General features: G+C 45.3%; 1 protein-coding gene across 15 annotated transcripts in view; it reads left to right on the top strand.

Annotated features, from left to right (window-relative positions):
• The window catches only part of FBXO25 (F-box protein 25), a 96,001-nt gene that overhangs the window by 49,831 nt on the left and 33,171 nt on the right, over positions 1–12,999 (top strand). For all 15 annotated transcript variants that reach the window (XR_008659544.2, XR_008659545.2, XR_010120564.1 and 12 more), the window contains 2 exons: positions 3,373–3,555; positions 8,623–8,766. Coding sequence is in view for 6 of the 15 variants with exons in the window: in XM_055289640.2 (XP_055145615.2) it covers positions 3,373–3,555; positions 8,623–8,766 (327 nt within the window). In the remaining 9 variants the exon portion in view is untranslated. The remainder of the gene's footprint in view (positions 1–3,372; positions 3,556–8,622; positions 8,767–12,999) is intronic.

Here is a 12,999-nt window from a genome sequence, read left to right as displayed (position 1 = left end):
ATTTGTAGCATTTGTCAGTTTCCCACTATGACTGATTTCAAGCCACCAACAAAAAGTAAACTGGCTAACAAAATTCCCAAAAGTTGCAGAATTGACTCCTTTGAGAAGGTATGGGAACTTCTACATCTAGGAGCTAATAGAGTGTGGTATGCTGAATGTGTGGACTGCTTGGAAGAAGGTACAGGGGATTAGGACCAGACTCAGGGCTTTCTGGGCATTGCAGAGCCTTTGCTGCTGTCTGCCAAGGGTCATTGAAAGGTCCGTGTTTAGAGGTACCCCTTCAGTGCCAGGCAGGGACCAGCCACGTTGGAGGGAAGTAAACCCTCATTGCATTCATGAGGAATGACAGTGAAATGGGAAGGATGAACTTGGGGATACTTTAGCAAAGGAGTAGACTGGTGACTTCAAAGTGGATGCGAGGGAAAGAAGAATTGAGGGATACTTCAGTAACTCACCACGTATTGAGGGTATGGGCCTCCCGTGGAGAAGGGCATAGCAGTTGGGAACACGGAATTGGGGCCAGGCAGCCTGGGCTCGAGGCTGGACCCCGATCTTGGGCAAGCCAGTCAACTCATCTGTATCTCTGTTTTTTTCTGTGTAAAATAGAATAATAATAGCAACACAAGTTTCTGTTAGCAGAAGTGCTTCCACAGAGAAATGGGAATCATTGACAGTCACATGCAATAGCTGAGACTATCCTAAAGCAAGAGAAGCAGCAGCATCGTTTCTTCCTTCCAGTGTAGTGTAGGTGTGAGAGATTTCATGATGGCAGAGAGCATGTAGCTAATCAGTGGAGGAAGTGCAGCAAAAAACGCAGCATGACCTCTGACATGTTCAGCAAGACTTTTGTGCCTTGTCACATTTCGAGATTTCATTTGGTTGAGAAGTGCTGGCATTTCTGCTACACCCTCTTGTTATAGCCATTAACAGGGCTGTAAAACGGGACCCTGCCAGAAATCCCAAATGCCGAGTTGCCACACCAGACTGTATAACTCTACTGATCTGGGATTTTTTTTCTTCATACTACCTTCATACCACCACTTCGTACTACCTTTAAACTTTGTAATTTTAGCAGCAGAATATTTGTAAACTCCTGTGTGCTACAGAAATTTTTCTCAGTAGGAATTAGAATGAAGCACCTGGAAGACATAATTCTTGTGAGAGTGTTAGACTTAGTTGGGGGTTAATTTACATGCACGTTATCTTTTTGTTTTGTTTTGTTTTTGTTTTTGACATAGAGTCTTGCTCTGTTGCCCAGGCTGGAATGCAGTGGTTCAGTCATAGCTCACTGCAGCCTTTAACTCCTGGGCTCAGGTGATCCTCCCACGTCAGCCTCCTGGGTTGCCGGGATTATAGGCGTGAGCCACCCAGCCTGGCCATATTCTCTTTTCTATGTGCTATCTGCCATATGCTAGACGATAAAGATGGAAGGATGGGCTAAGACTTGACTCAAACATGTCAGATTAGTCAGTAATGAGCAAAGAAGTTTGCTGAGAGCCCGCGGGGACCATGCTGGCTGCTGGGGAAGTGATGTATCTTGGACTGTGCAGCTCCATAGCCTACAACAGGGCTGACATCTGCCCTATGCCTGGGTCCCATCAGCTGTAGGGGCAAAAAACATATGTGTGCAGACAGGGCAGGGCAGCACACTAGTGCAGTCCATGAAAGCTTCATGATTATGTCCAGAATGTTAGAGCACTTCTCAAACTGTCAAGCAGTGTTGAGGCCCCACTCGTGTCTAGCAGATGCATAGGGTGCTTGATGAGGTGAAGGTAGCTTGGAGTGCATCACTGGTGGTCCATGCTCGTGCTGCCCACTAGGATGCATGAGAAGGGCCCTGCAGCAGTTTCCATTCTGAAGTCCTAGGAAGGTGTTTCCATAGCGAGGGCATTATAGGGGAGTAGGAGAAGAAAATGGGGTGTGAAGGCACGGGTGCCCCCGTCACCTCTCCCTACAGTCCACTGTCCACAGAGGTCAGGTGATTTCAAGAACCAAACTCATGGAATTAGCTCAGTCTAGCCAAAAATAGATGGTCACTGTGCTTTGTGTGCAGTAGGATTGTAGAAGGGCACGACACATCAGAAGGAAGCTAGCTCTCCTTGTGGCCAAGTACATATATCGACCTATTGGGAACAAAAGAAAAACACAAATCAGAAGCTCGCAGGTGAGCACACGACAGAAGCGCCACCCCAGATTGGAGTCAGAAACTGAGGCGGGACCAGGTAGCCCAAGAGCCAGAACCCCGCTGTCAGGAAGAGGAGTTTCTAGTGAGAATGAAGGCCTGAACTGAGGCCTGAAAAGTCTGAAACAGTTTGACCTCAAACCCAATCCAGGGCTGTCTCAGGTCAACCTCAGAGCAGAGTTTACTTTTTGAATTGATTCAGCCCACTTCTCGGGGCCAAGGACAGCCACCCTTCCTCAGCCTGGCATGTGCACACACATGTATCTTCTGAGGGCAGATGCATTGCATTTACTCTCTGGCACATGTGAGGGAGAAATGGTTTGTAAACTTGAAGTCATAGAAATGTAAAGCTGGAAGGTGGGGGGATGTTGGATGGAGGGTGAAAGGATTCTGTAGTGCAGGAGGAATCCGTTGTGGAGATTGTCTACACAACATGGTGACTACAGTTAATGATTATACATTCTTTACTTCAAATTTGCTAAGAGTAGATCTTAAATGTTCTCACCACAAAAATAAAAGGATTATGACCTGAGGTGACGGACAACAAGCTGGGCTATGGCCATTGGTTCATAACGCATACAAGCACAGAACACCATGTGCTGCCAAATATAGACAGATTGCATTTATCAGTTACACCTCAATAAAGAAAAAAACCCCACAAAGCTAGAAGGAGCTTTGCAGATGATGTGGTCAACCTCCCTCATCACTGGGGTGACCAGCTGTGACCAATCAAGGCCTAGGGGCTGTCCAGGCCACCCGGACAGTGGTGTGGCGCAGGCCCTGCCCCCTGCTGGTGATAGGTGTCATGTTGCCCTCATGGTGCATTGAATTCATCTGGGCAGCAGCGCCACATCCGCAGACGCTACCCTTCTCCAGGTGCATCTCGATGCAGTAGAGGGGTGCTGACCTCCTGATGCTGATGGACACCTGGCGCATGGGGAGGTGCAGCAGTAGGGCCTCACCCAGGAACAGCCTGGTTCGTCCTGCTGTGCAGCCCTCTCTTGCTCTCTTCTTCCAGCCTTCCCCAGGGTGGTGGATGCAGGCCTCTTGACACCTTGCGACGCATGACCTGGAGAGCTCTTTTTGTGTTACCATGTTTTGCAGCATTCATTCCAGCTTGACTCTTCAGTTACCATGTGAACAGACACTGGCCATCTTCTCAGTGAGATGCTGTTGTGTTTTCCTTTCAGCAAGTGAACAATGGCCTCACCCTCAGTGACCTTCCTCTGCACATGCTGAACAACATCCTATACCGGTTCTCAGACGGATGGGACATCATCACCTTAGGCCAGGTGACCCCCACGTTGTATATGCTCAGTGAAGACAGACAGCTGTGGAAGAAGCTATGTCAGTACCATTTTGCTGAAAAGCAGGTGAGTGGGATGCAGCCGTCTCCCCTCAGGCTGGGAGTTTAGTAGACTGCCTGGGGGCCACACCCTATAAACTCACCTGGAGAGAAAGAATGGCTGAGTATTTTCCACTTTTAAAGAACCAGGAACAATCAGAATTTATTGAGACTGCTGTGGTTTCTCTCCTGTAGAATGTAAGGTTTATTTTTCATATTGAAAAAGAACCATGATTCTAAAAATAACCCAAAACTGAACAGCAAAGCAAGAACTGAGTTCTTTTCTCTCCTGTTGATAACGAGGTGCATAGAATCCCTGGCTCACTGCCTTTTCTCCTGATTTGATGAATCAGATTCCAGTTCTGCTTTTGATCAAGCTGCACATCCTTGAAAAGTCAGGCGCCCTCTGTGTGCCTCAGTGCTCTCAGCACTCGGTAGATGCCGCTCCTGAGTGTCCACAGCGCCTCCCCTATGCCTTGCCTGCTACACTTGGGAGTGCATGTGGGGCAGCACAAGGTGTGTTCTGCTGTCACTCCTTGAGGCCTTTCCAGGGTGGTCTGCTCATTCCTCATCCATGATGAGACCCTGTGGTCCCTGTTCCTGGGCCTTTGCAGAAACTGGGAGTTCCCCTCATCATCCCACAGATGTCCAAGGCACCTGCTCTGCACAGGGCTTGTCGCAGCCAGAGAAGGCAGGTGGCTGGAGGGAGGCGTCTTGTGCTCCTTACGGGGTGGGATTTGAACTGTGGTCAGCACGCACCTAGAAGACCTAGGATGGGACTGGGTGCCTTTCATGAGCAGCATAGTCTACCCTTGGAATGCAGGGCAGTCGACAGGGTCTAGGCAGAGAGCCGGACCCTAGCATGGGAAGGGTGCTGTGTGTTTGAGTGGTGGATGGTGAGGAAGCACGTCAGAGGCCAAGCTACACGAAGAATCCTTGTCTGTCTCCTGTGAGCTCAAGGGAGCCAGCAAAGCACATGGAATTGCAGCTTTCAGAAGAGCCTCTGTTCTTGTTTGAGGACTAGGCTGGAGTGGATACAAGAGGATCCATCAGGATCCTGCCTTAGGAAAATAAGAGTTATGGGCAAGGAAGTGCACAAGGGCAACAGGGAAGACATCAGAAGATGACCCCGATGGGATGGGGGCTGCCACAGGAAGGGGCTGGCCTGAACGTGTGCCTCATGGAGTGTGTCTGAGAGATACGTGGAGCTAGGGCCTAGATAGATGCATATGGAGAGGACAGGAGGCAACAGGATCAGCTTGGGCAGGGCCTGAGGGCACCAACCCCAATGCTGAGTGATAGAATGAGGTGCCCCAGAACCTGGGAGGAGCTGGACCCTCAAGGCCATGGACAGAGAGATTAATAGGACTAAGAAAAGCCTGTGAGATTTAGCTGAGCAGAGGTTATGGATGCCTTGGGGAAGACTGTCTCAAGTGGACTTGTTCGGGAGAAGCAGAAGAATTCCAATATTAATTTGAGTAGGAGAACAGTAGATTGAATTTTAAGTCAGCACTGGGCATGGGGGAGGGGGTGGATAGAATTTTCTGGGGAGGATTTAGATCCTAGGAAAAGAGGTAAATGAAGGTCACCTGGGATGAGCCCTCTGCCTCCCAGTTTGCCCTGGGACACTCCCTATCACGTGCAGGCCCGAGCTGTTCCCAAAAGGCGTTAATGAGAGTACCTGGCAGGTGTTTATACATCTAGACCGTAAACATACTTAAGGACGTCTTTTGGCCATTTCTGTGGTCATTGCCATTCTTAAAAGAGTTGCTTTAAATAAGTTAAATGTCTCTACTGCACCAATATCCTAGAATAGTTAAGTTGCAATTAGCACCTGCAGGTGCATCTCATTTGCACACATTTTCTTAATCATAAAAACACAGCATCAGAAAATAATGATCTGTTCTTCAAGCCTCAGTAACTAACATTAAGACCCTGAAAAAAAAAAGCATATTAGAAATAGCTTTTATGAGAAAGCGTAGATAAGGAAGCATCCTCAAAGTAAAAACTAGATACCTGAGAAAACTGGACTGGTTCAAGACAGTATGGAAGGAAAAGTCAGCCAAATGCTCTTGACTGGAGCATCTGGTGGGATGTTGCATTTGAGTTGGGAAAAATCATAGATGGTTATTTAGGAGGAAAACCATGGGAGGGGATTCTCCCCATGAACACTGGTGTCACACAGAGTCAGTGAGAAGCAGGAATGAGACAACAAACGGTTGTTTTTAGTCTCTAGGAACTAACGTTGTAACAGTGCCTGCCTGGAGGACACAGAAATTAATATTAAATATGAGCAGTCTGATAACTACTTTTTATTTTGCAAGTAGTCTTCTTTGCAAATTTTATTAGAAACGAGATTTCTGGCCGGGCGCAGTGGCTCATGCCTGTAATCCTAGTACTTTGGGAAGCCGAGGCGGGCGGATCACGAGGTCAGGAGATCGAGACCATGGTGAAACCCCGTCTCTACTAAAAATACAAAAAAAAAAATTAGCCGGGCATAGTGGCGGCCTGTAGTCCCAGCTACTGGGGAGGCTGAGGCGGGAGAATGGCATGAACCCGGGAGGCGGAGCTTGCAGTGAGCCAAGATTGTGCCACTGCGCTTCAGCCTGGGCGACTGAGTGAGACTCCGTCTCAAAAAAAAATAAAAAAATTTAAGAAAAAAAAAAAAGATTTCCTCATTGACTCCATGATAATTTCCAGAGTCCTCAAAAGCCATGAATGAAGTATGAGTATGTTATACAAGTGATTGTTTTTAGCTTTGAAAAGTAAAACATGCTCATTGCAGCAACAGCCCTAAAGACTAGTAACCAGTACAGTGTTGTACAAACAAGTTAAAGGTGCCCCCCACAAGGCAGCCCTGTTACTCCTTTAGCCCATGCATTTTGTTTTTTGTTTGAGGCTTTATATACACTCAAACATACACATTAATTTCTCTAGCTGTGCACTGGTCATTTTCAAAACTGTAACTGAAAGTCACTCTGTAATACTGATGTTTTTGGTAACACCTTTATTAAGATACCCTCCACTCTTTATGCAGCCATCACTACAGTCGATGTTATGATATTGGCATCTGTATCAGTCCATTCTCCACTGCCAATAAAAGACATACCCGAGACTGGGTAATTTTTAAAGAAAAAGAGGTTTAATGTGTGGCCGGGGAGGCCTCACAATCCTGGTGGAAGACAAAGGAGGAGCAAAGTCACATCTTACATGGCAGCAGGCAAGAGAGCATGTGCAGGGTAACTGCCCTTTATAAAACCATCAGATCTTGTGAGACTTACTATCACAAGAACAGCACGGGAAAGATCTGCCCCCATGATTCATTTACCTCCCACCAGGTCCCTCCCACGGCACATGGGAATTATGGGAACTACAATTCAAGATTTGGCAGGGGACACAGCTAAAACATCAGCATCACCTCAGGAAAAACAAAACAAAACAAAACATGCCCTTCGGCTGCCATTCCCAGCCCCAAGCAACCCCTAATGGACTTTCTGTCTCTGTGTTTCCCTGTTCTGGATGTGTAATACTATGGCATTTGTCGTCTTGTGACTGGCTTCTTACCGGTTGCATGATGTCCTTATGGCTGCATGTTGTAGAATAAATCAGAGCTTCATTCAAGACTGAATAATATCCCACTCTATGTATATCCACTTTTTGTTTATCCATTCATCAGTTGGTTGACATTTAGTTTGTTTGATAAAAGTTTGTGGCTTTTTTTTTTTGTTTTGTTTTGAGGACTCTCACTCTTTCACCCAGGCTGGAGTGCAGTGGCGCCATCTTGGCTCACTGCAGGCTCCGCCCCCCGGGGTTCTCGCCATTCTCCTGCCTCAGCCTCCCGCGTAGCTGGGACTACAGGCGCCCGCCACCTCGCCCGGCTAATTTTTTGTATTTTTAATAGAGACGGGGTTTCACCGTGTTAGCCAGGATGGTCTCGATCTCCTGACCTCATGATCCACCCGCCTCAGCCTCCCAAAGTGCTGGGATTACAGGTGTGAGCCACTGCGCCCGGCCAAAAGTTTTGGCTTTTACAAATAATGCTGCCATGAACATGTTCAAGTTTGTGTGAAGATGCATGTTTTCATTTCTCTTGGTTATAAACCTAGGAGTAGAATGGCTGAGTCATATAGTGGATTCTGTTTAACTTTTTGAGGAATTGCCAGACTGTTGTGCAAAGTGGCTGCACCATCTCACATTCCCCCAGCCGTGTGTGAGGTCTCTTGATTCTCCACCCCTCCCCAATGCTTCTCATTATTTCACTTTTTGATTAAAGCCATTCTAGTGGGCATGAAGTGGGTCTCATTCCATTTGCCTGATGACTGGATTCTAGAGCATCTTTTCATGAGGTTATCATCCGTTTCTGAGACTTTTTTAGATAAATGTCTTTGCACGTCCTTTGCCCATTTTTTAAATTGGGTTATTTGTCATTTTATTATTGAGTTGTAACTGTTCTTTATCTATTCTAGATATAAGTCTGTTATCACATATGATGTGTGTAGCTTATTTTAATTTAATAATACATTATGGACATTATTCTGGATTGGAGTATTTAAGTCTGTTTAACAGCTGCTTTGTATTCCATTATACAGGCAAAATACAATTTATTTGATTTCTCACTTATTGATTTAACCCAAGTGAGTTTAATTTCAATAATTGTTTTATGTACTACACTGCCTTTGAAAAATAATTTCAGATAGAACTGGAGGCCATTATTCTAAGTAAAATAACTTAGGAATGGAAAACCAAATACCGTATGTTCTCACTTATAAGTGGGAGCTAAGCCATGGGTACACAAAGGCATTCAGAGCGGTATAATACACATTGGAGACTCAGAAGAGGGAAGGGTAGGAGAAAGGTGAGGGATGAAACACTACATGTTGGGTCAGTGCGTACTTATCCAGTGATGTGAGCACACAAATCCCACACTTCAGCACTGTACCGTTCATCCTGGTAACCAAAACCCACTTGTACCCCTAAAGCTATTGAAGTTAAAAAAAGAAATAAAAAACTAAAATAAAATGAAAAAGTTTTACACCTAATATTATGCTTTGAAAGTCATCTTACGCTGATTCTGAATGGAGTTTTGTTTGTTTAGTTTTGTAGACATTTGATCCTTTCAGAAAAAGGTCATATTGAATGGAAGTTGATGTACTTTGCACTTCAGAAACATTACCCAGCGAAGGAGCAGTACGGAGACACGCTGCATTTCTGTCGGCACTGCAGCATTCTCTTTTGGAAGGTACTGATTTAAATACACTCTTGGAATTTTGGTATTAAATTTTGGTGAAGCAATCTAATCACCTATATTTTAAGTATAAGACTAAAAAGTGGAAAATACTGTTTGTTATAAGTAAGTTAAGGAGATATATTTGACCAAATATTGGGGTAGGGGAACAGATGTTCATTCAACGTGTAGCTTAATCCAGAAATGCTGAAAACCAAAATGCTTCTCCTTTTTGCAGAAGTTAGCATGTAGGAGGGCATTGCAGGTGGATTGCAGCCAGTGGCCTTTCTTGGCAGCAGCTCCAGGTTCCCTGACCCCCAGCCTGAGGTTGAAGGCTGCAGTGTGACCCCTCTGCCCATCTGCGGACAAGTGCACCTTCCTCAAGTTTCCCCAGACTTAGCCCTCTGCCCTTTATGTCCCCACCGTCTCTGCAGGGCCAGGACCAGCTTAGGCTTCATTTATCAAACCCACATTCTTAGAAAAAAAGCGTCCATAGAGAAGTCCCAGATTTTAAAATCTGCATTTTTCTCCTTCATATGATCAGAACTTAACAAGACTGTCGTTACTTATCTGGAAGTCTCATCCCTTCCTCCAGTTACTTCCTGTTCTCACCATCCAGATTGTGTGTCTGAAAAGAATGTTTTTCACAGTCAGAGAGGTAACTGCTTATTTCTTTTTTTTCTTTTTTATTTTTTGAGATAGGGTCTTGCTCTGTCACCCAGGCTGGAGTGCAGTGGCGTCATCATGGCTGACTGCAGCCTCTACCTCCTGCCTCTCAAGTAGCTGGGACTCCAAGCAGGTGCTACCAGGCCCAGCTAATTCACTTCTTTTTTTGTTTGTTTTTTTGAAACAGCGTCTTGCTCTGTCACCCAGGCAGTTACGGGTGCAGTGGCGCAGTTATGGCTCACTTCAGCCCCAACTTCTGGGCTCAGGTGATTCTCCCGCCTCAGCCTCCTGAGTAGCTGGGACCACAGGGGCAAGCCACCTTGCCCAGCTGATTTTGTTTGTTTGTTCTTGGTAGAGACAGGGTTTCACCATGTTACCCATGGCTGGTCTCAAAACTCCCAAGCTCAAGCAATCCATCTGCCCCAGCTTTCCAAAGTGCTGGGATTACAGGCGTGAGCCATGGCACCCGGCCATTATCCACTTCTTTCTTAACACGTTAATATTATTTCACCCTGGAGTATGTTTCCATGGTTTGCCTTGAGTTTGAACATGTTTGATGTTGTGAGATTTCACCGTGGGGAAAAAAAAAAATGTTGAAACTAGGCATAAGCTGGTCCTGGAGTGACCCTGCTGAGCTGCTGGCTGCTGTGTGGAGGGAGCCCCCCTGACTGTCCCTGGTCTAGATGAGGCCCTGCCTCTTGCAAGAGTGGGCTGTCTCTGCCTCTTGCCTTCTCTAGCTCTAGGGAGATGAGGCTGTTGCCTGACAAACACCATAACCCTATTGTGATTACTTCTTTTGCTTTACATTTATCTAAATTTGTTATCAGGTCATAAGGCAAGCTCTAGCTTGTTGGAAAGAGACAACTGCTTTTCATTTTTTCATTTCAAATTACATTTATTCTAAGTGTGGCTTTAAAAATTAATCCATGGTTGAGCAGAGAATGTAAAGATGTGTTTTTCTTTTATTATTTTAATAGATTGATTTGGTATATCAAAGGTAAACAGCATCATACATGAATATGAGATTTTATTTCTGATTTATCATTTTATATTTTGGTATGACTTCTCTCTTTCCTGAAATTAAAAAGATGCAAGTTGTGTTATGTGTTTTTGCAGTAGTACAACTGTCTTGTAGAATATTATTCCTCAAAAGCAGGGAACATCTTGATTCCAGTTTATTCTCAACTTGGTGAAGTCAGCAAATCAGTTCATCAGTAAGATTATGGATATACCGGAGAGAGTCCTCATTCTATTCTTTTCTCCCCAGTTATAGGGCACAAAAAGCACAGTATAGGGGTGAGTTGTCTGCAGTAGAAGCCACAGGCAGATGCTTGTGGACAGAAGGAAAGGGGCCAATTGAGTGAAGCCCAGGTTCTCACCCAGCTTTCACACCTGACCCTGGAGGGAACAGGGCCCCCCTTCTGTGTAGTTCCTTCTAGGACTGACACCTGTTCTTCTCTGAAATATTAACACTGAAAACATGTGGCTGTGTCTTCAGTCACAGAGTAAGAGTGACTTGTAACTGATTTGAGTTAGTGCTTCTCCTAAAAGTTACTTTTCTTTTTTCTCCTGAGCAGATTGTTTTGTAGTATAGAACTATTAAAAGCAATGATACTTTTATAGTGAAAATACCATTCATAGAAGGGATAGAAGGCTTTCAGTTTTGTATGTGGTAGTATTTTTCTTAGAACAATATTTATGAATATTGGAGCTCTCCCTGTCTGCTGAGCAACTAACAAAGAAATAAACACTCCTTCGCTTCCACATTGTTGGGCAGTACAGATCAAGTCTCCCTTATCTGAAATGCCTGGGACTTGAAGTGTTTCAATTTTCAGATTTTTTTCATCTGTTTCTTTACACAGAGCTTGAAGATAATTTCATACAATGTTTTAGTAATTTTATGCATGAAACAAAGTTTGTGTTATGTACTTAACATGTGTAGTTTTCCACTGTGGCATCATGTCAGTGCTCAAAAGTTTTGGATTTTGGAGCATCTCAGATTTTTGGATTACAGGTGCTCCATGTATATAAGAATATGCTGCCTTAGTTTCCTGAAATATGTAAGTTCTGATTTTTTTAAATTGAGAGATGATGTAGCCTTCCAAAAGAATTTGCTTTGCCATTCTTGTATTTAGTGAAGTTTGTTATCATACTTGATCATGTCATGGAAATTGAGAACAAGTCTCTCCTAGCAAGGACAGCTGCCCATCTTTTAGTTCGGGGAGGTTCATGTCTTGCCCCGGAGGCTGTGATGTCCACTTCACTGCAGCTACAGTGAGTGATCCCATCACAGCTTCTCCCACTGAATATCATTCTAGAAGGCAGTCCATGTTTTTAGTTCTGAATCCATGCATGGAAGTATTCAAAAAGAGCCATCCCTCCTAATTTAACCCCTGAAGATGTCGGGTACTTCTTGCCCAGTCTTCCGTCTCCTCCACTGTGGGTTTGCTCAATGTGGCTATCCAGAGGTGAGTGGCCTAGTGGGCCAAGCCCAGATTGGAGTCAGGCAGACCTGGACCTGCCTCCGGGGTCTCCTGAGCCTGCTGCCCCTCCTAGGGTCTTGGTTTGACGCCATGACCCACCACACAGAGATGCTGTGAATGTTCAGCAGTCCTGCACCTGGAAACTGGCACATAGCTGGTGCTCAGAAAATGGCACTTAGGGTTAGGGTCACTGCTTGTTTTTTGTTTGTTTAGCATCCCAGTAGTTTGTGTTGACTGCGAAAGTAATATCAAATCTATTAAGAAAATGAGACTGGGTGTTGGTGACTCTAAATTCTGGCCCTGGGACTTGGTCATGAGCCGACACCATGGCGCATCTGTCTCAGGTCTGCATCTGGTATTTATCTAATTTCCCACAGTACATAAGCTTGGAGCTCTCCAGTCAGCAGTGCTGTGGAGCCGCTTCATCTGCTCCCAAGCTGGTTTCCCATTTCTTCTGGCTCTACTATATTGGAGTTCTTTTTTAACTTTTCTACCTGCCTTAGTCAGCCTTCCACACAGTCTGTAAGTAACTGGGCTGAGTTAAGCTCTGGCGCCAAAGACTGACTTCGATGTCCCTGCGAGGGTCCACTGAGAGGGGTGGCGAAATCTCCCGGCTGTATAAAACCTCAGTTAAAAACTGTACACTTGTTGGCTGGGTCAGGGAAGCCAGGATGAGCGTTTGGCATTTTTATGTCCTGTTTTTTCTTGGTGTATCAGTTGCCGGAATAGAGGGCTGGACACCTGACGTTCACCCCACAGTCCTGTGTGGACATCAGGAGCAAAGTTGGAGCCAGAATAGAAGATGAGGTCTCCATGGTCTCGTGGTCCTGGTCTTGGCGGGGGAACTGCTTTGCTAGTAGCAGCCTGAACCAGCGGGGGAGAACAGCACAGGAGGGCAGCCGCTGACGCTTGGGTCTTTGTTGGAAAGTGGCATCCACTGGCCTGGAGAAGCAAGTGTCAGGTGGAGGCTGGCTTAAGGGCACGTGTGGAATTGACTTAATGTGCACTATTAAGCACAGAGTAGACACTTCGATGTTAAAGGAAGAACAAAGAACTTTCCCCAAAAAAATCTATTATAAAGTTTTAATATAAACTGCAC

This window comes from Symphalangus syndactylus, chromosome 1 (genome assembly GCF_028878055.3).
Source record: "Symphalangus syndactylus isolate Jambi chromosome 1, NHGRI_mSymSyn1-v2.1_pri, whole genome shotgun sequence".
NCBI classification, from domain to species: Eukaryota; Metazoa; Chordata; class Mammalia; order Primates; family Hylobatidae; genus Symphalangus; species Symphalangus syndactylus.
Note: the sequence above shows the minus strand (reverse complement) of the source record. Positions and strands in the feature narration are given on the sequence as shown.